This window comes from Homarus americanus, unplaced genomic scaffold (genome assembly GCF_018991925.1).
Source record: "Homarus americanus isolate GMGI-L3 unplaced genomic scaffold, GMGI_Hamer_2.0 scaffold24523, whole genome shotgun sequence".
In the NCBI taxonomy this organism is placed as follows: domain Eukaryota; kingdom Metazoa; phylum Arthropoda; class Malacostraca; order Decapoda; family Nephropidae; genus Homarus; species Homarus americanus.
In genome coordinates, this window is record NW_024744357.1 from 5,878,663 (window position 1) to 5,904,796 (window position 26,134).

The 26,134-nt window shown below is 39.9% G+C and overlaps 2 protein-coding genes across 10 annotated transcripts in view; both read left to right on the forward strand.

Annotated features, from left to right (window-relative positions):
- Positions 1 to 5,787, forward strand: part of LOC121877791 (unconventional myosin-VI-like) — a 69,678-nt gene extending 63,891 nt beyond the window's left edge. For 7 of the 8 annotated variants that reach the window (XM_042383656.1, XM_042383661.1, XM_042383658.1 and 4 more), the window contains 2 exons: positions 697 to 779; positions 2,405 to 5,787. In XM_042383656.1, coding sequence (XP_042239590.1) covers positions 697 to 779; positions 2,405 to 2,556 — 235 coding nt within the window. In that variant the 3' untranslated portion in view covers positions 2,557 to 5,787. The remainder of the gene's footprint in view (positions 1 to 696; positions 780 to 2,404) is intronic. The other variant, XM_042383664.1, reaches the window with a different exon arrangement.
- A 4,227-nt stretch (positions 5,788 to 10,014) lies between these two features.
- LOC121877714 (DNA-directed RNA polymerase II subunit RPB3-like) lies at positions 10,015 to 23,627 on the forward strand. Of its 2 annotated transcripts, XM_042383558.1 has the most exons (6): positions 10,015 to 10,317; positions 12,272 to 12,443; positions 12,986 to 13,166; positions 13,642 to 13,848; positions 15,070 to 15,268; positions 22,485 to 22,593. In XM_042383558.1, the coding sequence occupies exons 1-5, from the start codon at positions 10,232 to 10,234 to the stop codon at positions 15,249 to 15,251; spliced, it is 828 nt and encodes a 275-aa protein (XP_042239492.1). In that variant the 5' UTR covers positions 10,015 to 10,231; the 3' UTR covers positions 15,252 to 15,268; positions 22,485 to 22,593. The 2 variants fall into 2 exon arrangements, with proteins under 2 accessions (XP_042239492.1, XP_042239491.1); XM_042383557.1 differs by lacking the exon at positions 15,070 to 15,268 and having other exon boundaries at positions 22,485 to 23,627.
- Positions 23,628 to 26,134: the final 2,507 nt, after the last annotated feature.

Here is a 26,134-nt window from a genome sequence, read left to right on the forward strand (position 1 = left end):
CATTTACCAGTACAGTGTTCCCCAATTTTATGACAAGATTTTTTTGACAATGTTTCTGTTCATTTGTTCATCTTAACTGCTTCTCCATATATAACTTGAGGGTGAATTATCCACACTGTGTTCCTAAAAAAAGGAGATGAGAGTTTAATTTATTATAACTCTTCACCCCTCTTCACTGATGGTGTCAGAAGCAGGTTTGAACTCTTGCTTAGTTTGTGAAGTAAAGTTTAGTTTTATTAACCATAATGTTTGACAATCGGTCAACATTAAGATTATAGATTTATTCACAATCTCAAATTACATAATAAGGTGCTGGAAAACATCAAAACTTAGTCTGAATCTTGGGAGTTTGTGATGCACCAGGTGACTACAGTATTCTAAAGAAATTGTTTAAACCTTTCACATAAAACTTGTCATAAATTTGAGGTGATAGAACAGTAATGGAAGAAACACACACACACACACACACACACACACACACACACAATTCATAACTGAAGGAATAAGTTTGGTTTCATCAAATGGTATTTCTTAAAGCTTTAGATAAAAAAAATGATTTTCTCAATTATGTGTCTGTGTTTGTGATATCTAATATAGTTTAATGTCTTCAATGGATAATTGATTTTTTATGAAGTTGTAGTTTTTGTGTGAGTAGAAACGTTCATCATGATAAAGGTGGTAACTGACTGTCAACAGGTGGTATGCTCATTTTGACGGTGATTGGATTGCTCGTCAGATGGAGTTACACCCTGATAAACCTCCGATCTTGCTTGTGGCAGGTAAGTCTATGGAGGATGTTTCTCGTGCATGTCATAACTCACTCGTCCCTCCAGGTGAAAGTGCCCCCCCCCCATCCCCAGCTGGTAAACACGTACCGTATCATTCTGAAATGTCGAGCAAAGTAATTATTACCGGTAACTAAAACGCTGCTTCTTTTTCCTCTATTTGTATTGTAATCTGGATGATGCTGACTTGTTTTGGGTAAGTAAGGGAATTTATGAGCAGTTTGGTAGGTGAATAAATTGGAATTAGTATTTGGTGATGCAAGGTAGGGGTTTACTCAGTGTATAATCATTATACTCTCTTAACTATACCATAAATATATTCCTTTATTTACTCTACATTATATGGAGACCAAAAATTTAATTGTGTATACATTTAATATTCATAAGAGTGACAGAGGAGTACATTGTGTTCCTTGAAAGACAAAATTACTGAGACTTATATTGAAGTATCAAAAATGTGGACAGTGACTCCTCCATATAACAGACTTACAAACTTCTCTCCATATAGTCCTTTAGATGGGGAGTACCACATCTAATGGACCTTTGATATAATGGTCTTTCCTCTACATATAGTCCTTTAAATAGAGGTTCCATGTTAAATCACAGTTTTAGTACAGTACCTGTTACCTGTACTGTACTATCATAACAAGATGGAGTGATGTTGATGTATAAACTGTACAATTGATCTTTCTTATTTTGTACATCAATGGTATTATTGTTCATATCCTACTCAAGGTAAGTGTCCCAGTGGAAAATTTATATCTTCATTATTCATGTAGTCCAATTTTTCACTATAATGTTGATGCTACAGTATATTGTGTTGTGTTGTGTTGTATCTCAAGGACTAAGATCTTTAAGTGATTAATAAGGTTAGTGGTTACACTCCTCATCAACATTTAAAAATAAAGAGATACAGTTCTCTTCTTGCTATATATTTATTACAGTCAAACACAGGTACAGTATCTCCTTCAAACAGTTACTATCAGTGTTTTGTACTTTGAGAATAAGTTTCAGAGCAGTTTTGGAGATAAAGACTGGACAGTTGCAGGCAAGTACAGTATATTGTGGCCAGACAGGCTGGTATTGTATTATGAACAGTTCTGTACACAGGTATAAGAAATGAGACTCTAGTTATAGCCATGAGAACTGAACTTTGGGTAGGTTTAGTGCCCTGAGGAAACACCACATTGCTTTGATTATTTCTCACAATTTAATCCAGCCTTATTTTGTCTCTCGCAACTACACCCAAACATCGTACCCTTTAATACATATCTAGTACAACTTTAATCTCAGCACAAGTTATCTAACTTTCCCTCACTCAACCTAACCATCAGTATTATCCTTTGAGTGCAGAACTGAGGGGATAATCCACTCCTTCAACAGTCTCTTGTAAATTGTTTTATGCAGCAGACCACACATACCTTCAGTGCTTCATCAGACCACACATACCTTCAGTGCTTCATCAGACCTAACTTAACCTAACCTAAAGCTACTCAACAAACTAAAACTAACTTTCCAGTTAGTGTGACATTAATTATAATTAATGTCACACTAACTGGAAAGTGTAACCAGAACAGAAATAACAATGTAACTAATAATTCTCACAACTCTCATTTTAGGCCGAGATGACATGCAGATGTGTGAGTTGAGCCTGGACGAGACGGGACTAACCAGGAAGCGCGGTGCAGAGATCCTCGATCACGAATACGAAAAAGAATGGAGCCGCCACGGAGGGAAGTGTTACGAGCCTCCAGTTGGTAGAAAACGTTAATGGATGAGATGAGACGACCTACAGTCGGTAGTAAAAGATGTTACCCTGAATTTTATTAACATTATAGATATGTTTTTTATTCTAAAGATGTTAATTATCTGTGAATCTTGAGATTTTATTATATTCATAAAATATAAATATTATCAGACAACAAATTGGCAAATATTATATAAAATTATAGTTTTTTTCTCTCACCTGTAGATATTGCAGAAAATATACAGGTACTGTATGTAATTTTGATAGCAGTGTTTTTTAGAAATTATTGAGTGTTGGAGTATGTACATGCTGATGTATCCACCTCAAGGTTAACTGCTTGGTATTCCTAGCTGGTTCAGAAGAAAGAAGCATAAACTATTTAGCTAAGAAGTGCGGTAGCTAATACTGCAACACGCAGCTTGGTTCAGGGGAGGTGTGAGACAAACATAGTACTGTACTGTACATGGAAAGGAATTTTCCCTCAACAAATGGAGGTATTGTAGTGGATATTCTCCCCCACAGTATCTTGTCAGTTTTCTTAATTTATCTTATTTACGTTGTATATCTGTGCATTGAGAAAGTTGGAAGACGTACGCAGTCAGCTTTAACCATCAGGGAAAACTAGTACAGTAATAACTGAAGTTTGTAATAATTTGAAGAAAAGATTAAATGGAAATAAAAAAAGTGTCCATATCATTGATGGTAATTAAGGTGAAGGTTTAAGGTGCTCTGATGACCCGACCTCACCAGTGTCGGTGCCCAATCATAAACTGCCTGTACAGCCTTATGTTTAATATTATACTGTACTGTACACAACACCAGTCGGGCTATTTTTGTAATCAGTCGAGTTTTCCAGCTAGACATTTTCTTCCATTTGTGAGTGAGAAAGATTAACTTATACACAGACAAGTTGATTTTGTCACAGAGTAAATACTTTGTTATAATTTTCTAATACAGGCATTTACAAAAAGTGTTTAATGGGGCTAAGCATTTATTATGCTTCCATGGTTTGAGTAGCTACAGGCAGTGTAATTTAGGATATAAGGAATTGTTTGTGTCATCACTAGAAGGATATCTTGTCATCAGCTGCTAGAAAGTTAAACATTACCAAAAGTTCAAATATTATTATCAGGTGTCCTTTCTGATGGAGAATTGAAGTGCCAACATTGACAAGAAGTGTTTGGCCATGAACCAAATACTAATTGGTAGCTACATGTTGAATTGGTACATGATGGAAGGGCATTACATATAAAAATGGTTTCTAATCAGAGAATTGGTTTCTAAACATGATTTAATTCCTAGCAGTGACTCTTACAATTGTATCAGTGATGGCATTATCAAATGCTGTGTAATAAGTTAATAGACATTAACTTTTTATATGAAATTTTTGATGGAATAAATGTTGTGATATTTATTGAAATTTACAATATTTGGGATGGTGCAGCTGAGTTAATACTTGTGATGTACTTTAGGCAGGCTTGGCAGTGTTATTGCTTTGGTTTAAATCCCATTTTCTTGATGCCTGATTTGACCTTCTGCCCAATGTCATAAAAGGCTGATGTATTGTTTTGTGAGGTCAATCTTAGTCATCATCAAGTAATTATTAAGATGATATATTTCAGATGTATATTTGTTGCCTCGAGTCTTATCAAGGAAATGGGAATGGGCTGCCATTGGTCTTTTTTTCCTTATAATTCATTACAATATCATTATTTTATGCTTTCTTGTATATTCCCTCAATACAGGAGAACCTCAGTAATTTGGAAGTGATTAAGGTGTAATTATTTGTGAAAACAAAGTAAAGTAGCAAATTGAACAGTGTTTATTATAATACTGTATGATAATTAGTGTGTAGACATGTCCCCATCAGCAAGGTGGTGGGTCTGTCAACTGTTATATCCACCTTGTTCATTGTGAGGTGCAGCACACCACAGTACAGTACCTCATAACTTGTATCAAAATATTTAATCCTGTTTCCAGAAGTAAAGGACTCTTGAATATTACAAAGTGTTAAATACTGTACATCACTGGGAAAATACAGTACATTGCAAAATTATCCAACAACAATAAAGCTAAATGCTATTTTGTATTGTAATAATACTTTATTTATTGGATCCACAAGTGTTTATTTAATTAGCTTTATATATAGGTGAAAAAAAAAATATTTTTTCTTAATACTGTAGTGCATATAGGACTTATTTCAGCAAATTACTGAGGTTTTGCTGCATATACAGGTTTAGGCTCCTGTATGGAGACATTAGTCATTCCGTTGTCTGGTCCATCATGCAATAATCTAATTATTTTGTATCTCTGAAACTGAGTCATTCCTTATATTTGTCATATATATAATCCCTGATACTGTATTGTACTGTATTTCAAATAGACAACATAAATTACAGCCATACTACAGTACTGGGTGTAATGTCACTTAAGGTCATTCCTAAAGTTCCTTAAAAGTTTTTCTTTTATAAGTTTAATTTTGAAATTTATCTTAATTTTTTTCTTCAGAATTCCTTAGATTTAAGTTAATTGAGTTAGACATTAAGAGCTGGCAGGACACTCACGGCTGCTGCTCCTGTATGGATTATGGAATTGGTTTTCTGAACACTAAAACATTTAACTTGACCATAATATGAGCATCATCACTATGGTTTGTCCTGACTCGTTATGAATATCAGCCACAAGATGTCTGACCCCGAGTTGTGAATACTTAATCCCTCTGATTTTATTTTTTTGTAATTTACAGAACAGGTTGATGATGAATTTGTTGCAACTTTGAGACATGTGTTGTTGTAATTGACTTGCAACTGTGGACACTCTGCCACATATTGTTTCTCACGTCAAGACTTACGTTACGTTATACTGTGCACCCCAAAAAAAAAAAAATCCTGCAATTTTGAATTTGCTGTTGACTTTTTTTTATCATATTTTTTTAATGTTTTATGGTACACCCATTTTGTGATGTCTTATTTAATATTTCTTTATTTAAATGACATATATTTTATTATGTTGTACTGTACATGTTCCTTATATATGGTTTATTTAGAAAGTGTCTTGATGCTTCATTGTTTATGCTTGTGAACACATTGCATAGGTCAACTTCAGCTAAAAAAAATTTACTCCTCTGTAGGCAGCACAAATGGGTTTAAAATTTTACTATCATAATTTGTCTTAAATTACAGAATGTTTAAACAGTGTACATGTGTATGAGTTGCTTATATTACCAGATATTCATGAATAAAGATGCAAGTTAACTGTTTTTGTTTTTTTCATCATCTGTGGAAATTTGGTTTCATTAGTTATATACATTAAAGTTCTCAGTTTATGCAGGAAGTACAGTTACCCACATAATGTCCTGTTGAGGTCCACTCCTGCTGCCATGCTGTGGGGTGCCTTGCTGGCCCCTGCCGTGGGGTGCCTTGCTGGCCCCTGCCGTGGGGTGCCGTGCTGGCCCCTGCCGTGGGTGCCTTGCTGGTCCATGCCGTGCTGGCCCCTGCCGTGGGGTGCCGTGCTGGCCCCTGCCGTGGGGTGCCGTGCTGGCCCCTGCCGTGGGGTGCCGTGCTGGCGCCGTGCTGGCCCCCTGGCGCTGGTGCCGTGCTGGCCCCTGCCGTGGTGCCGTGCTGGCCCCTGCCGTGGCCTGGCCTGCCGGGTGCCGTGCTGGCCCCTGCCGTGGTGCCGTGCTGGCCCCCTGCCGGGTGCCGTGCTGGCCTGCCGTGGTGCCGTGCTGGCCCCTGCCGTGTGCCCCTGGCCCCCTGCCGTGGGGTGCCGACACTGCCCGTGCTGGCCACTGCCGGGGGTGCCGTGCTGGCCTCTGCCGTGGTGCCGTGCTAGCCCCTGCCGCGTGGTGCCATGCTGGCCCCTGCCGTGGGGTGCCGTGCTGGCCCCTGCCGTGGGGTGCCATGCGGCCCCTGTCGTGTGCCGTGCTGGCCACTGCTGTGGGTGCGTGCTGGCCCTGTGGGGTGCCCTGCGTGCGCTGGCCCCGTGTGGTGCTGCTGGCCCCTGCCATGTGGTGCCGTGCTGGCCACTGCTGTGGGTGCCGCTGGCCCCCGTGGTGCCGTGCTGGCCCCTGCCGTGTGCTGGCAAGTGGGTGCCGTGCTGGCCTCTGCGTGGGTGCCGTGCTGGCCCTGCTGTGGTGCCATGCTGGCCCCTGCCGTGGGGTGCCATGCGGCCCCTGTCTGGTGCTGTGTGGTGCCGTGCTGGCCCTGCTGTGGGGTGCCATGCTGGCCTGCTGTGGTGCCGTGCTGGCCCTGCCGGTGGTGCCGTGCTGGCCCCTGCTGGTGCTGTGCTGGCCCTGCCGTGTGGTGCCATGCTGGCCCCCCTGTGCATGCCGTGGTGTGCTGGCCCCTGTGCCATGCTGGTGTGTGGTGCCATGCTGGCCCCTGCATGTGGTGCTGTGCTGGCCCCTGCTGTGAGGTGCCATGCTGGCCATTGCTGCCCCTGGCCTGCCCGTGCTGGCCCTGCCGTGTGGTGCCGTGCTGGCCCCTGCTGTGGGGTGCCATGCTGTGGTGCTGGCACTGCCGTGTGGTGCCGTGCTGGCCCCTGCTGTGGGTGCCATGCTGGCCCCTGCCGTGGGTGCCGTGCTGGCCCCTGCCGTGGTGTGGTGCTGGCCCCTGCTGTGGGTGGCGTGCTGGCCCCTGCCGTGTGGTGCCGTGCTGGCCCCTGCCGTTCTGGCCCCTGCTGTGGGGTGCCGTTCTGGCCCCTGCTGTGGGGTGCCGTTCTGGCCCCTGCTGTGGGGTGCCGTGCTGGCCCCTGCCATGGGGTGCCATGCTGGCCAGCACGGCACCCCACGGCAGGGGCCAGCATGTTAAATTTTCATGACTATTATAGGCTGCAAGTGAAAGTTACACAACTATTTAACATGCCCTGTCTTCTTTCATAACAATCACACAAAGGAAAATTTATAATAAGTGTTTGATAACTTTTCAACTACGCTATTATCACATTTACCAAAAGTAAAGGACTCGCATTAGTAAACACACTACATATACCCATACCATTATAGCGTACTGTTTTGGCAGGGTCTCTTATTTGGCCTCACAACATACGTACATGAAATACATCCAACACTCAGGATTGAGGTAGAAGAGAAAGTCACAATGTGTTTCCCGTAATATATATTGTTGCACAGCACAGTGTTAAAGAGATACTAAGTCGGGCGAAGCTTGCTCAAAGTTCCTGTAGGGCGAGGAGCTTTCTGAGGGAGCGTGTGTGTGGAGCTGTTGAGAGATGTTGCTTGCTGGTGGCGATAAGTAGAAAGAGGTCGATGAAGGCCAGGTGAGGTCTTATATAACCGCGGTAGGCGTGGCTTGATGGTAGGCGTCGCTGGTTACCTGACCCTGACCACGAGGGATACGCCGGGGGGTCGGCCAGTCAGCGACACACGGCGTTTGTAGGGGAGGACTCCACTACAACATATCTATGACGTTGTAGTGTCTACCTCCCCTACAAACGCTGTTTGTCGCTGAGTAGCCGACCCCGCGAATTCCCCAGTGTATGCCTCGTGGTCTAGGTCAACCAGCGCCGCCTTACATCACGGAGGTCAACTATTAAGCCACGCCTACCTCCGCTATATAAGACCTGACCTCGTGGTGACCTACCTCTACCTACACCAACCAACAAGCAACACCTCCTCCGCTCCTGCCTGGCGGTCCTCGCTCCCGCCGGCGACCATGGCGACCCACAAGCTGTCCTCCTCTGGGCACCCTCACCAACCAGCCAGTGGCGTAGCTAGAGTGTGTGCCGCCCGGGGCGGCCCTTGAGTTTGCCGCCCCCCCCTCCGTGACCCTACAAAAAATACATATTGCACAGTGACGCACTCTTATATATATATATATATATATATATATATATATATATATATATATATTACTGTTGTCAGACAAAAGCCACCCCGATCAAAGTAGGGGGCTTTTGTCTGGGGGGCTTTCGTCTGGGGGGCTTTGTCTGGGTGGCTTTCGTCTTGTCTGGGGGGCTTTTTTCTGGGGGCTTTGTCTGGGGGCTTTTGTCTGGGGCTTTGTCTGGGTGGCTTTGTCTGGGTGGCTTTTTGTCTGGGGAGCTTTGTCTGGGTGGCTTTTGTCTGGGGGCTTTGTCTGGGGGCTTTTGTCTGGGGGCTTTTTTGTCTGGGGGCTTTTGTCTGGGGGCTTTTTGTCTGGGTGGCTTTTGTCTGGGTGGCTTTTGTCTGGGGGCTTTGTCTGGGGGCTTTTTGGGGCTTGTCTAAGGGTGGCTTTTGTCTGGGTGGCTTTTGTCTGGGGGGGGCTCTGGGTGGCTTTTGTCTGGGGGCTTTTGTCTGGGTGGCTTTTGTCTTTTGTCGGGGGGGCTTTTGTCTGTACCCCAGAGAGGATAGTGTCTTAGTATAAAATCGCAATGCTGTGAAACAAAATCTTAATATTTAATCTCAGTACCGCAGCAAAGGTCACATCAATATTTTTTAACCAATACTTTAATATTTCTTACCTTATAGTATTATGTCATCCAACCAAGTAAATAACTGGATCGAAAACACAAGAGAACTTAAAGTAGTCTAGCCTTCCCTCGTCTTGTCACGATGGAGACTTGTGCAGAACTGAAGTGAATTGCTTGTAACTGGTGGATTGGTCGGCTGTACATGACCCGAGACTGCATGGTTTTGCAGCTACTGGAGACGTTAATTCATCCCTTTGTATCGGCGGCAAGTTAATCCTCGTCGTGTCTGACCTAACACCTGACCCACACCACATGAGCTCACTGGCGTACTTGTTTGAAGTTGTTTCCTTAATCCTCAACAGGTTACAGGTTGTGTGTGGGGCGGGGGGGCGCATAGCAAGGGGGTAGCTCATGACGTGGCCGTGATGATGTGGGTCAGGTGTTAGGTCAGACACGACAAGGATTAACTTGCCGCCGATACAAAGGGATGGATTAACGTCTCCAGTAGCTGCAGATATGGGTGATGAGCAGACCCAAAAGTGCCGCCCGGGGCGGACCGCCCCCCGCCCCCTAGCTACGCTAGTGCAACCAGCTCTCTCTACATCACGCTTGTAACCATGCTGCCTTCCCAGCACCAAGCTGCCCTGTACACCCAATACAACATGTATACAGTGAGTACATTGTGAGTTTCCTTCCTCCACCCCATCCTGAGTGTGAACCCAAACAACCCATACCCCCACGTCACGGATATCTTTTCAACACAGCCAATAAATAGCGCTATTACTGAGGTATCTGTCAAGTGTAGGGTACACACATATTATACATATTTTAACTGGAGTTTTCTTACTTTGAACAGAGTATCTCTGGCACCAGCCGCCTGTATGTTATAAAGACACCACGACTGAAACTTTACAAACTACTTTTTTCTTTTAACTCTTAGAAGATAAAAAAATTGATTAAATAACTAAAGAATAATTTTTCATTTTATCCTCACATAATTTTACATTCATTACATCTATGTATAAAAGATGATATAGACTAATAATAATAGGCAGGTATACTGTTCGTGGTATAATTGTAACACAGGACTACCACAAGTGATCAGCCTCAAGACTAAACTTCTTCACAAATCATTACTAAATTATTTCTCTGGAGTTATTAATAAATCTCAAACTATACCCCGTGAAAGGAAGAAGATTTACCCAACCTAAGAAGATAATACTATAAGCTGTGGAGATATAAGGAGGAAGATTGAGTGTTGTACAGGAGACTTAACACCACCATTTAACTCTTCATTATGCCCTATGCCAACCAACCATCCCTTAATTTAATGGAACTTACTGAAGAAAACATTAAATTCTACATAGAAGACACAGATCTAAGGTAAATGTTTTATAGGTGTTAGTGTAGTAGATGTAACCTTAGGCAGTTGTTTCACTGAATTTTTTTTTTTAATATTCCAGATAAATTTAAACTATAACTGGATTATTATTATATTTTACAAGTTAATTTTCGGTTGTAGATATTAACAGAACTCAATGTTGATGCTTATATAGGGAGATAACAATGTTCGGTGTATTTGACATCCTGTGTACCGCCGGCGAGGTCGTGGGCTCGTAACACCGTTTCTCTGGCTATCGGTCACTCTATGATAACCCATTATAGTAAATCCTTCTCTCCTTACACAGCCAAACTGTGGAATGTTCTGCCTTCTTCTGTGTTTCCATACCGTTTCAGCCATCCACCTATTTGACATGAAGGTCAGAATCGTTCAAAACATCAAAATCCATCGGAAAAACATAAGTTTAACCTAACTTAACCTCACCTCGCTGGATGACCAAAACAATAATAATACTGTAGGTTAGGTTAAGATCAGTTTGACGTCAGTAGTGGGGAAATTTCTTGAATCAATTATAGCAGATGGCATCCAATCGCATCTAGAGAAAAGCAAACTAATCTACGACTCTCAGTTCTGGTGCCCTTATTATAGAATGGATATCAATTCACTAGAGTCGGTGCAGCGAAGAATGATGAAAATGATTCCGGGACTTAGAAACCTTCCATATTAGGATAGGTTAAAGAAACTAAACTTGCATTCTCTTTAAAGATGAAGAGTGCGGGGAGATATGATAGACGTATTTAAGTGGGTGAAAGGAATCAATAAAGGGGATATAGATAAAGTTCTTATAATATTCGAGCAGGATAGGACTCGGAGCAACTGATTTAAGTTGGATAAGTTTAGGTTTAGGAGGGAGATAGGAAGGAACTGGTTCACAAATAGGGTGGTGGACGAGTGGAACAAGCTTAGCAACTTTGTAGTAAGTGCTGGAACGCTGGAAAGTTTCAAAAGGAGGCTAGATAGATTCATGGATGATAGGGAGTGGTAGTAACTCTCGACAGGAGCTGCCATGCACAGGCCAACCGGCCTATTGCAGACTCCTTATTTTCTTATGTTCTTATGTAATGTCTGAGAACAGCTCTACCACCAGAAGTTGTTTGATTTGGGTTATTTTTTCCACACATGTTCTTATCATTATAAAAGAGGCGACATTTTCTAGAACCTAACCTAACCTAACCAACCAAAGAAAACTACCTAACCTTACTTAACTTCCTAGCTTGGGGGGTGGACCCTATGCCATATTAAACAGAAAGTACTTATTATTATATCTGGTACCAACGAAAGCAACTTCGTTGAAGCGTCATGGTGTAATTTTACATTTGTTGTGGACGTGCCAGTATGATGGGACAGAGTGGGTCGGCTGTAACCAAAGCAGGTGACAGGTGCTCCCGTATATGATAATAACAAGAAACTAAAACACATCCAATATCTCCGTTATTTGACATTTATGAGGTAGTTTTCATAGAATTATTAAATTTATAGATTGTAAATGCCAAAGTTCTTGAATGAGATTGTTGTACATAACTAAAATAATACAATACCCCAAAATTATATATATATATAAATTATTTTGGTTTAGTTAATTATTATTTTAGGTCAGGTTTAGTTAGGTAAGGTTATCTTATGTAAATTATCTTTTAATTTACAACAAATCTGATTACATATGTTACTGTAAAGTTCATACAGCGTGAGTCACAGGTTGTCTGACTTTTTCCTTTTAAAGAGTGAGAGAGAGAGAGAGACAAGTTACTCCATAAACTATAGAAATACTGTACCTGTACAGAAATATAATGGCCCATGAAATAATTAAAAAAAATAGAGACTACCTTATTTAAAACTTTAATTATGCCGTGCCAGAAAGTTTTAAATCGCCCTTAAATACATTTTATGAAGAATATGGACTAACTTTATCATATATAACGAACATTTTGGTTACAGTGTGGCCAACTCCATCCGCCGAATCTTTATGGCAGAGACTCCAACAATAGCCATTGATTGGGTCCAGCTGGAGGAAAACTCTACCGTCCTGAGTGATGAGTTCATCGCTCACCGCATTGGTCTCATTCCTTTCACCTCAGATGAACGTATTGAACAGATGCAGTACTCAAGGGTAGGTAAAACTTCATCTGGTTAATGTTTGTAATACATTCATGAAGACGACAATGTGTATTTTGTTGTGTATTATTTTAGCCTCACTGATACTGAAACAGTTTATATAGCCAGAAAAATACAGTTACAGTCACTCACAAAATTAATGTCACCTCCTGCTACCTACTCCAAGAACCCAGAGGTTCAGACTCATGAAGCAGTAGATTGATACATTTTTCTGTCCATAAATGCTTCAGGTTCATGAGTCTGAATCTTGGGGTTCATGGAGCAGCAGAAGACGACAGTTCTTTAGTGGGTGACTGTACAGAGTGGATAATAACAACAACATTGACTTGACTGAGACAAGTAAGGGTTTGAACCCTCTTAGTACCTGTGTCATCAAGACCCTGTACCTCATGTGCATCACTCAGTCAGGTCCAGAACTACACCATTGACTGAGTTTCATACCCAGGCTATTCACTGAAGTATTTGAAGTAATTCCAAACTTGAATCTCTCAGGAAGATACTAGTGAAGTTAATGCTACTACTGTAAAACCTTTCCAGGACTGCTCGTGCACAGACTACTGTCCAGAATGTTCCGTAGAATTCACACTGGATGTCAAGTGTCAGGATGACCACACTCGCCAGATCTCCACAGCTGATCTCAAGTCCTCCGACGCCAGAGTTATTCCCGTAACGTCACGGCACCGTGAAGACGAAGCCAGCGAGTATGGAGAGTCCGATGGTGAGTCTGAGGATCAGGAGATTACTGTTGATAGAATATGTTGTATGTACAGTACGTACTATACATGTTGAGACAAAAGACCCCCAGTGCAAAGAAAAGTGTAATTACATAGCAGTGTTGTGAAGCATTCATCATCACACTGTACAAACATTTTGCTTCTCACATAAAATCAATTTTGTTTAGTAGATTATGGAAAGGGTTCTGAAGGGACATTTGTGAATTGAGGAAGGAAGTTGTGTGTTTGAACAGATTAAGAAATACAGATGAGTCTCAGCTGATGACTCAATAACTTGGTGTGCAGCTTGGGTATCTGTGAAACATTTTTGTGTACAAGGATATTGTTCATTAAATAAATGTTATGGATATGTACTATTTTTTGTATGTTGCTTTATGCTTCATCCATCTTATAAAACAAACAGGCATGTGTGAGTTAGTAATCAATAGTATTATTATTCTACCTCTCATACATTTCCAGACATCCTTATTGTAAAGCTGCGTAAAGGTCAATCGCTGAGACTGCGAGCTTATGCAGTCAAAGGGTTTGGAAAGGAGCACGCCAAGTGGAACCCCACAAGCAGTGTAGCCTTCGAGTACGACCCTGACAATTCGCAGCGGCACACACTTCTCCCCAAGCCAGAAGAGTGGCCCAAAAGTGAATACTCCACCCTGGATGAAAATACTCGTACGTATCTTTTTATGAACTAATTTTAAGGCGATGATATATATATATGGTACCTTAGTTATATCTGTCTGTCAGGTCTTAGTAGAAAAATCATATGTAAGATTATATTGTTTCACTATGAAGAAGACTTTACCTGTGTGACCCTGGTTAACTAACTCAATCCGTTCCAGAAGGTTCGTTAAAAGTTCGTTAACCGAAACCATTGTTTCAATGGGTTTTGGATAATTGGTTCCAGCTCACGAAAATTTCCTAAATTCAACAAAAATGGTAGAAAAGTTCACTTACTTTGAGGTGTGTATGTAGAAGGCTCCTGGATGATGATGATGATGTGCATTTGAAGTGGGAGGTGGAGGAGGAGAAGGGAGAAGAGAAGGCATTGGGGTGGAAGAGAAGTCACCCCATGGCGCCATTTCACCCATAAAATTTTAGTTCTCTTGGTGTAATTCAAGATTATTTTCTTTAAATCAACACTGCACTGCCAATATGTAAAATAAATTTCAAAATGACCAATAATTTGCTTGGAAACACAGAAAAAAAGCATTTAGTTGAAGAGAGTCTCAAGCAATATGTTGTCTCCACTGAAAAGACACAAAGACTGACGCCTGTATGGTGTGTTGAGAGGCTGGATGGCGTGCCAGAAACTAGTTTCTTTACCTTCAATTATGTTCAATAATTGTTAAAATGACTAAAACATTGAATATTAAACTTTTAAAATTATTGAATAGTATAAACTTCTTGATATTTACTAAAATAGTAAGGAATTTAAGCCCTAGAACCGATTAATGTATTGGCGGACTGATACTAAAGCTGGTTGCCCGGTCAGTGCAAGCGAAAACATGTTGAGGTCGGTTCGTAAAAAATTCGTTAACCGAATTTTTGTTCGTTAACCGAATTGAAGATCCTTGTGGAAGGCAGTTCGTTAACCGAAATTTCGTTAACCGAGGCGTTCGTTAAACGAGGGGTCACTGTACATCTATTTCTTTGACTCTTTAATGTTGTCACTCAGCTGCTCATATGATTAGAAAAAAATCTGTGCTCATATTAATTTAAAATGGGATACTATCAGTTTCAGGAATATTGTCGAGTCTCTGAGATTATTATTATTTTTTATCACCTTGACTCTAATCCTGTCCTCCTCCTCCACCACCACCACCACCAGCTGTTGCCAACCTCAAATTATCTTGTTGAGACTTTCACCTTTCCTTCCACACTCTCATGCAGCTCAGGCTCCTTTTGATCCTACTGGCAAACCAAACAAGTTTTACTTCAACGTGGAGGCCTCGGGGGCTCTCAAACCAGAAAACATAGTACTAATGGGCATAGCCATCCTTAAAAAGAAGTTGTCAGATATCCAGAACCAGCTCACCATGGAGGCTCAGACTGATGCACTGGCTATCAACTAGAGTGAAAAAAAAATAAGGTTTTCATTTTATTTTCCAACATGAGTGCGATTGGTGAATGACATTATGCATACCTAAGGCATCTTTTAGTTTGGATCATCTTATTCCTCTGGCCTCTGTATATAATAAGTGACATTCTGAGGTTAGAGTTCAATTAATAATATTGCATGCAGAGCTTCAGATTATTTTAAGAGACAGGTGGGACACTTGGCCCTTTGAGTGAATGATGGGGAGTTGTAATGGAGAAAGTTCTATATTGCTTTCTTAATGTTTGTTCTACTGTTGAAACTGAATGTACCATCATTACATACACTATCATCCAGAAAAATACCTTCACAAATTATTTAATACCAGAGAAGATTATCCCTTTGTCCAATTTCTCTGGTATTCTAATGGGAAATTTGTGCATTATTGTACAACACCTTACACACCACAGTGTTTATAGTCAGACAACAAACAATGCATAACATGTATTTGTACACTTATTCCTTAGACATAGTGGCTAGCTGCTGTGGCTAACTTAATTAAGACATTTTTCATTGAATTGGGTCATGAATTACACTCCACTGAATAATGATAGAGATCACACCACACAGTCTTTGTGGGGAAGGTATACTGTATGTCAGGTTCTGAATTGGACCGGCTTTGGAAGTTTGTAGAGACGGCTGAAGTGTTCAAGAAGTACAGACCAGTTGTGCATGGTACAGTATTAACATAAGTCTTATATAAACTGCTGTCCAGAAGGCCATGCTACCAGTCTGAAGCTCTGTGCATGTTTGTTTCTTTTTTTCTCTAATTTTTTCACTCTCCCTGTCTCTCTTTGACTAACTCATCTCTTAGACTATTAGTAGGTTTGGTGGTAAATACTGTAAGTGGGTGTACACCATAAGTGTTGTTACCACCTTACTTCAGGTAAAGGTTTTACAGCTTATCATCAGAGGGTGACTCAAGCTGTTTACTTCTCGTCCAGCTCACTAGATCCTCTGACCAAATAAACAATCCCACAAAACTGGAAAAATTAATGAGAGCTGTTGTTTTACATTGATTATTATTTTATTTTTTTTATTAACAAAGGATTGAACTCTTACTTATTCAGCATGGTTATGATAACTCATATGTGGTTCATGTGACTGACCATTTACTGATACTGTACCAGGACTTAACATGGATTTTTATGAGCTTTACATTTACTTACATGGAACTATCATTCTTATTACTGTACTGTATAGTGCTTGACTTTCCTTCAGTGAAACAAGTTTGCTTACCAATATGAGCTGTATCTATTGTATGATAATGGATAACTAAGGATTAATTGTATTTCAGGTGTTGTACCATCAACTGTGATGTAGTGTACTGTACTTAGGATTTGTGATGTGTCAATGATAAATATGGAAAATAATAATTATGCCTTGAGTCTGCCAGTCTTGTTTCCTCCGGTCAGGCTGAGGGGACATAGAAATAGTATCAGTAATATCTCCGTTAGCCGGATTCTCTCAAACCCGGAACTCTCCGATAGCTGGAATTTAAATTTTCTCGGAAAATCGATCCCAAAGCCAGAATTTTCCAGAAAATTCCGGCTTTGGGAATGATTTTCCAGAAAATTGAGACAATTTTCCAGATACCCGTACCCGGAAAATTCTGGGGATTGGGGGGGGGGGGGAGTTTTTTCCGGGTTTGAGAGATGAAAATCTGGCGCATTTTCTGGAAATTCCGAGAAAATTTTTCCGTTACCCGGAAAATTCCGGGGATGAGGGATTTTTTCCGGCTTTGAGAGAGTCATCTCGTTACCCGGAGATCTCTCATTCCCGGAAGTGCTCTGCATTAATTGTTCAGGCTAATGGGGATATCACTGTATACCTGTCTCTCTGCCAGGCCATATGTATATCTTTCCAGACATCTTGTGAATTTAATGCCGGTAACTCAAACATACTCGAGTGGGTGTTGATGAAACTTGTTAAGAGAATATTACCCAAGAAGGTCTGCTGTGAATTCTACAGTCAACACTTTGATCTGCCTTCTTAAGAGTTGTGGCTTTTATTATGTGAATGTATGGCAGTGGGGTGGAGGGAGGGGACCCAGTAGCCATGTTGTCAACTTTTTAAATTGGTTTTACCTCTTGAACACTCATAGTCCTTACAAATATTTACGGTCTTCTATTTTTATTGTACTTGCAAGCCTTGATTTGTTGTGGCAGTGTGAGAACCAAGAACAATACAGATGCTCCCACACTGACTCACTTCTCCTCTGGTGTTACTGTACTATACACTACCATACAGAGGTGCTCGGGGACACCTCTCCTATTAAATGGGATTTCAAAACTGTTCCTCTCATTTCTGTAGACTAGACCATCCTACGTCCCTGTACAATAATTATAAATGCTGTAGCTGTAGGGGCATTTAGCAGCTCTGGATCTCATAGGTCACTCTGGTCATCCCCTTTGCCATAGATGGATAAAAGACTTTCCTCCGCTTTTTCACTTTGAGCCGAGGAAGAATTTGATTGGTTTATTGTTAAAGATTAACCAGAACAGAGAGAAGGTTAGTTATCATGTAGAAATACTGTAGTTTATAATTCACAGATGTAGAATTTATTTTTCATTACTATGTACAATATAATAAAAATATGAGCAGTGAAACGGAAGGCTGGAGAAAGAAAACAAAGATAGTTTTAATTTAACAAATTTATTGACAAAGCTTGTAGTACAGTTTGCCTATTCTGAGTAATTCAGTCAGGTCTTGACACTGAGGGTGGTATCACTTCTCACTGCCACACAGGACAGAGGTTCATACACAAAGAAATACATCATATTCATTAGCAGTATATATAGGTCAGAGTCATGTGGGTGATGTCACTGTTCGCTGCCATGCAAGACAGTGGTTCATATACATTGGACGTCATATTCTAATTGAAGACTCATCAGTGTGGGCTAGCAAATTTGGGATAAACAACAAGAATGTCCCCAAGCACCCCCGATTCAATGTAGTAATTACAAAGTTCACGATACAATAAGTCAGGTCTTTGACAGTGTCACATTCAATAATATAGTGTTCAAGTGTATGCTTCAAAGGTTTATCACAAAGTTTACATGCTGAGTGTTCCGGTATGGGTACAGCGTTACTAACTTGCCAGATGTGTCTGTATCCTAGCCTAATTCTGGCCACGACTACATCACATTGTCTGGTTCTGTCCTTATGCTGGCCATACCGGTACCTCTCGTCACAAAATTTGTCATATTTGCTACAGTAATGCTACAACTGCTAGGTCTCTGCATTTCTCAGTTCTTCTAGATCAGAGTTCATGATTCTGACTTGAATGTTTTTAAGTACATCATTGGAAAGACCAAGGTCGCGGTCAACATTTTCTTTCTTACATGCCTCATTGGCCAGTCTATCAGCACGGTCATGATACCTAATTCGAACATGGGACGGAATCCACACAAATTCGATACGAGAGTTGTTCTCATTGGCAATTATCACATATCTTTTAATATCACATACAACTTTAGACATAGAACCTGACAGGCTGTTCATTGATTTCAAAGCACTTTGAGAGTCACAGAATATCACCCCACCTCCATTTTCTTTAAGGTAGTCTGTGGCTAAGTAGATTCCAGTTAGTTCAGTTTGTGTTGTGCTGGCCCAGTTGTTCAGCCTTTGCTTGTTTGACACTATCATCTCTTTTTGTTTATATATTACAATTGCACAGCCTGTTCTACCTGCATTAGTCTGCACAGAGCCATCAGTAAGGTTAACGAGATAGTTGGGATTACTTAGATAGAACATCAACTCAGTTTGAGCTGTAGTTTGGGGACCATGTTCTTCAAAACTTTGACACAAAACATGGTATTAAGTAGGGCTATCCTCTCAGATAGGGAGGGCAGTCCGAGCTCTTTCCTCATGTTTACAATTCTGGTTAATTTTGGGCATCCTAGAATGATGTGCATGGCTTCATTTTGCACTACCTCAAGGCTATTGAGTTGTTTAGGCGGAATAGCCACAAGATGGAGAGCATGATAGTCAACTACTGAACGAATGAAGTGAAGATAGAAAGTACGAGCATAGGTGATATTAATTCCATAGCCATTGCCAACAAAGGTTCTGAGGGGTTTAATGCGCTGCACTAGTTTGGCATGAAGGTTGCCGACAAAGTTTGCATCATTCACAAATTCCAAGATATTTATAGGAGCTACATAGTTCCAAGGGCATGCTGTTAATGTTAAAGCCAAGAGGCAGAGGGTGAGCAAGACGAGGATTGAGTACCCTCGTCTTGTCAACAGATATTATGAGACCACATTCCACAGTCCTCCGGGCAAATACATCCAGCAAGGCTTAGAGCCTGAGCTTGGTCTGTGTCATAATGCAGATATCATCAGCATAGCATATTACTGCCTCGTCTGGCTGAACTGGAATGTCGGTAATAAGCTAGATTAAACTAGATCTTAGAAGATTGTTTAAATATATATTGAGGCAGGAGAGAATCTGAAGAGACATTTTAAACTGATATCACAATGAGTTCTTACACTGAGGAACCAAAGGGTGAAAGGTTTATAGATTAATGAGGAAGTGACACATTCAGTTGTAGATGAAGTGTTCCTCTGTATGTGTCCCTCATAAAGTATTAACCCCTTGTGTATGGTGTTCGCTGTGTGCTGAATAAAATTTCTAGCATTAGCCAAGTAAAATAATAAAAGTGGCATCCCTGTAGTGAAGGAATGAATACCTTTACTATTAGTGGCAGCTCGTGACTCCAATTCGTGGGGGTGTTGCTTCAAAACATTTTTAAGAACTGTTTTAATACTGTGTAAGACACACACAGAAATACAGTAGGTATATATAGTGGTCCCTCGGTTAATGAGTTACCTCCCATAAGATTCTTAACTTCGGTTAACGAGCCGACCTCAACATGTTTTTGCTTGCACTTGGCGGTCAACCAGCTGTAGTATTAGTCCGCCAATACAGTAATCGGTTCTAGGGCTTAAATTCCTTACTATTTTATTAAATATCAAGAAGTTTATACTATACAACCAGAGCCAACTTTTCCTTTGGTACCATTCTGAATGAAAGCTACGAATATACCTCTTACTGTTGCTTATTCCTGGCTGAGATATTTGAATATCAGGTGAGGGACGGCCTCTTGTCTTAATAACAACTTTCTCATGAAGAGACAACTGTGAAAATTTAAGTTGTTGAAGTTCACTCACTGTCACAGAACAAGTTTCTTGGGAAAACAAGGAGGCCATGTTTAATTAATTCAAATTCTTCTATACAATAAAGTTTCTGGAAAAAACAATGAATACAAAATGTAGTCTCTATGAATATAAATCATACGCATCATCCTGTGTGTGGTGCTTACGCGCCGTCTGCTATATCAAGAGTATTTGAATGTGATAAATTGTAGATGATGTGATATCATACTGTATTATATCACATCATCTACAATTTATCACATTCAAATACTCTTGATATAGCAGACGGCGCGTAAGCACCACACAGGATGATGCGTAAACACTACCTCCCACACTGATAACCAGATCGGCACTGTGTGATCCACAGTGCTCGCCTCCAGGACATGCCATGCGTGGGACAAAGCAAACGCCCGTTATTGGAACTGTCGAGTAAGACAGTTCCACATACAGGGATTTTTGTTGTTTTTCTCGGAATTAGAGGATGGCCATTGACATTAAGTTTAAGGATTATTGATAGTAGTTTTAAATATCTTGTACAAGTATAAATAAATAAACATATATGATATATTTTATTATATAATGTGCTGCAGTTCCACAGTGCCTACCAACGAGCCGCCACTGTTTACTATACTGTATTAACTTTACATATATTGTATCTGAAGTTATTATTCCTCTTACAGTTTTACATTAGAAAAAATAAAAGTACAATAGTGTATAACCAACTTAGAAAATACCTAAACATACTTATTCATATCCTCTAATTGTTTAATATGAAGTGTACGTTATGGAAACTTAATATCCTATATTGATTCACAATAGGGTTGCACCAGAACCAGAATATTAAGTTCCAGCCGGAACCGGAACTTGCTGGAAATTTAAAAAAAATCCGGCCAGAACAGGAAATTTAAGTGTTGCTTAAACAACGTAAGAACTAAATCAGTTTTATGACGCCCAAAAATGCTAATATGATATTATTGGTCTTTGGTTCGGTTTTTAAACTAATTTCTTAAACTAAAGCCGTGAAATGAAGTTCAAGTAGAAGGCCACTTGGTTTTACATGCTTTACTGCTTTTTAATACAGTGTTTTTTATATAATACTGTAATACAACAATGCTTCAAGGTAAGATTCACCTTGTATAGTAATTTACCCAAACTGTGTCACATCACCTAAAATATATTAAGTTTAGCATTAAAGTTGTTTTATAAATACTGTACATGGAAAAATAATAACTTGTAAAAAAAATTGATCTATGGGAAGCCACGAGTCTTTGACGGGTATGTTTCACGACACAACCAGTCACACAGAGCCATGACGCGTCCAGTACTTGTTTAGTTCAAGTTTTCTCACCCAGCTGCCTCACACAGTGTCTCCCTCAATATCAGCTGAGGTTGATGTAAGGAGGTACTGTATGTGTACTATACAGTCAGTAAAATAAACAGTTACAACCAGAGGTGTAGACTGTTGAGTACTGAAGTAACTGAAGGTAAAACCCATGAAACAGTTACCAATATCAATAAAAAGTTCAAGTTACGGCCAGTTATTTTTCTAAAGTTTCGGCCGGAACGGGAACTTCATAAAAATTGAGGTTCCGGCCGGAACTAAGTTACGGTGCATCCCTAATTCACAAGGCAGTATATCGGCTCCTTACTTTAAGTGTTAGATACCTTGAACCTACAGTGAGGAGGGATATCAGAAATGAACGAAAATTCTTTCTTTCTTTTTTTTCCTGTGTGAAGTGGAGACAGTAGACGAGAAGCACAAACACTTAATTGCAGTTATAGATGACTTGTCTAATATATTAAACATATCTTAATTGTGGGGTTGTACATAAAGGAAGTACTATACTGTACAAACATGTGCTGTATAGACCTTGTTATTAATTTTGTTCGGCCAAGTTGACAATACTTTCATCATCGCTATCTCCTCCATTTCTACACAATATTTGTCCCCTTAATCGTGCTTTAGAGTTTCTCCCAATAATATCTACTTTTATGTTATTCATCTGTGTATTATATCTGTTGGACTGATAATTGTGTCTCCCGTCCTACAGCCCAGGCAGAGTTTGACGCAACAGCCAAACCCAACAAGTTCTATTACAATGTGGAGAGTGCCGGAGCGCTCAAGCCAGAGAATATCATCCTTATGGGCATCGCTGCTCTTAAGAAGAAGCTCTCAGACTTACAGAATCAGTTGAGCATGGAGGCGCAGTCTGATGCTCTGGCCATCAATTAAATATTCCCATTTGGCGCCTTAGATTATTTTCATCGTTCATTCAGTCATGTTTACCACAGTGGAACCTCCACATAACTTGTTTCTACCTCCATGTAATCCATTAGGTGGAGTTTTACAGCTAACGGACGCTCAATGTAATGGATATTCTTATCTTTACAGTCCGTTAAAAAGAGGTTTCACTGTATTAATGAATTTGGACATTTTAGTTTCTTCTGTATAGGATGATCTGTGTTAGATGGTGTCTAAGAGAGAGAGTTGATACGGTATATCAGGGAGTAATATTTTCCCAGGATCTTGTTATTAAATGACTACTGGAATAATTGGTTATACTGTACTGTAAGGCTATATTCACTTTGTCTGAAATTTGATTTGGTTTCAATTCTGTGCCATTTTTCAATTATGATTTAGAAGTTTAGAATTTGTTAAAATATTCACACATTAGAGAATTTAGCTTTGAGGAAATGTGATTTTTTTTCCCTGGCTAAGACAATTTTAATAACTCTGTACTCTAACGACAATGTCATGACATGCTATTGTACTGTACTGGCTACTTAACATGATGATCAAGAATGGAAAGTGATCACATACAGTCAACTACGTAAGTCCATTCACCTCTCCCTCTGAAACATGAACCCCAAGATTCAGACTCATGAAGCAATAGACTGATACACTATTTTGTCCATAAGAACATAAATGCTTTAGGTTCATAAGTCTGAATCTTGAGGTTCATGTTTCAGAGGGAGAGGTAAATGGAATTTATTAGTTGACTGTGCAGTATTTGTGTTAGTTGTGCAATAATGAGTCACACATAAGAGGAAAACATTAACATATATCATTAATTTTCTGTTAATCTTTGTCCTTTATATTACTACAGTACATCCTATCAGTAAGCATTGTGGTCCATACAGCGTGAAAAAAAATTTGTAATGTTTTTTTTTTAAATAAATTCATAATCATTGTATATATGTTACTTTACTTTATGCCTGTAATTATAAACAAACTTTATAGAGACAGTTTTTATGTGTTGTGGGTGGTGGTGGTGTGGGTGTGTGGTGGTGTGGGTGTGTGGTGGTGTGGGTGATGGGTGTGGGTGATGGGTGTGTGGTGTGGGTGATGGGTGTGTGGTGGTGGTGGTGTGTGTGGGTGGATGGGTGTGTGGTGGTGTGAATGGGTGTGTGGTGGTGTGAATGGGTGTGTGGTGGTGGTGTGGGTGTGGTGGTGGTGGTGTGAATGTGTTGTTGGGGATGGGTGTGTGGTGGTGGCGTGAATGTGCTGTAGGGGATGGTGTGTGTGGTGGTGAATGTGTGGTGATGGTGTGAATGGTGGTGTGTGTGATGGGTGTGTGGTGGTGGTGGTGTGAATGTGTTGTAGGTGGTGGTGGTGTGAATGTGTTGTAGGGATGGGTGTGTGGTGGTGTGAATGGGTGTGGTGGTGGTGGTGTGAATGTGCTGTAGGATGGGGTGTGGTGGTGGTGTGAATGTGTTGTGATGGGTGTGTGGTGGTGGTGGTGTGAATGTGTTAGATGGGTTTGTGGTGTGTAGGAATGGGAATGTGGCAAATGTCATTTAGTTAGGTTAGGTTAGTTTATGATACCAGAACTTGGGCCAGGGACAGTTCCTATCAAACACCTGCACCATTGTAAAGCTTAATGAATGGACTTAACGATATTATAACCCGTACATCAAGTTATTAAAAACATTTAAATATCAATGTGTAATCTAGAAGTAATATGGTATATTTTAAAGAAGAAATTATGATAAATACCAGCTATAAATAACCGCCCCCTGTTGACATATACAGCCGGTAACCAGTTAACGGTCCACTCAAACCTCACCTCTATTACTGGTTTACTTCGTTTACTGTCTCTGCCACTGATCGACTCATTAGCTGCTTGGGTGGTCGATAACGTCTGTCACACACTGGGTATGTACTGTACTGGTTCCTGTATGTATCTGATCCTAGGTCAGTGTTGGTCAAGCCTGTGGTCTTGAAGGAGCCATCACAACACACTGGTGGATTATTTCAGGAGTTTATAAATTCTCTCCCCCAAAAAGTTTCCTCATAATTTTCTTTCATTGTATCATAAAAAATGGGAAATATCTACTTTCCGGGAAAGTTGGTTATCTACTTTCCCGAAAAGTAGATAGATTTTCTACTTTTCGGGAAAGTAGATTATCGACTTTTCGGGAAGTAGATTTTCGAATTGGGGAAATATTACCTAATTTTGCAAGTAGATAATCATAGAAAACGGAAATTTGTATCATAAAAATGGAAATATCTACTTTCCGGGAAGTTGGTTATCTACTTTCCGGAAAAGTAAATAGATTTTCTACTTTTCGGGAAAGTAGATTTCGGGAGTAGATTTTCGAATTTTGGGGAAATATTACCTAATTTTGCGAAGTAGATAATCATAGAAAACGGGAAATTTGTATCATAAAAATGAGGAAATAACTACTTTCCGAGGAAGGTTGGTTATCTACTTTCAGGAAGAAATAGACTTAGATTTTCTTTCTACTTTTCGGGAAAGTAGATTATCGACTTTTCGAAGTAGATTTCGAATTTTGGAAATATTACTAATTTTTGCGAGTAGATAATCATGAAAACGGGAAATTTGTATCATAAAAATGGGAAATATCTACTTTCCGGAAAGTTGGTTATCTACTTTCGGAGAAAATGAATAACTTTTCTACTTTTCGGGAAAGTCGTTATCGACTTTTCAAGGGAGTAGATTTTCGAATTTTGGGGGAAATATTACTAATTTTGCGAAGTAGATAATCATAGAAAACGGAAATTTGTATCATAAAATGGGAAATATCACTTTCCGGAAAAGTTCAGTTATCTACTTTCCGGAAAAATAGATAGCTTTACTCGGGAAAGTAGATTATCATTTTAGATAGATTTCAATTTTGGAAATATTACCTAATTTAGCGAAGTAGATTATCATAGAAAACGGGAAATTTGTATCATAAAAATGGAGGCATCTACTTTCGGGAAAGTTGGTTATCTACTTTCGGAAAAGTAGTAACTACTTTTCGGAAAGTAGATTATCAACTTTTCGGGAAGTAGATTTTCGAATTTTGGAAATATTACCTAATTTAGCGAAGTAGATTATCATAGAAAACGGGAAATTTGTCTCATAAAAAATGGGAAATATCTACTTTCCGGAAAGTTGGTACTCTTTGAAAAATAGATAAATTCTACTTTTCGGGAAAGTAGATTGTCGACTTTTCGGGTAAGTAGATTTACCAATTTTGAGGAAATATTACCTAATTTTGCAGTAGATAATCATAGAAAACGGGAAATTTGTATCATAAAAATGGAAATGTCTACTTTCCGGGAAAGTTGGTTATCTACTTTCAAAATACTTTTCGGAAGCAGATTATCGACTTTCAGGGGAAGTAATTTCGAAATTTTAGGGAAATATTACTAATTTAGCGAAGTAGATTATCATAGTAAACGGGAAATTTG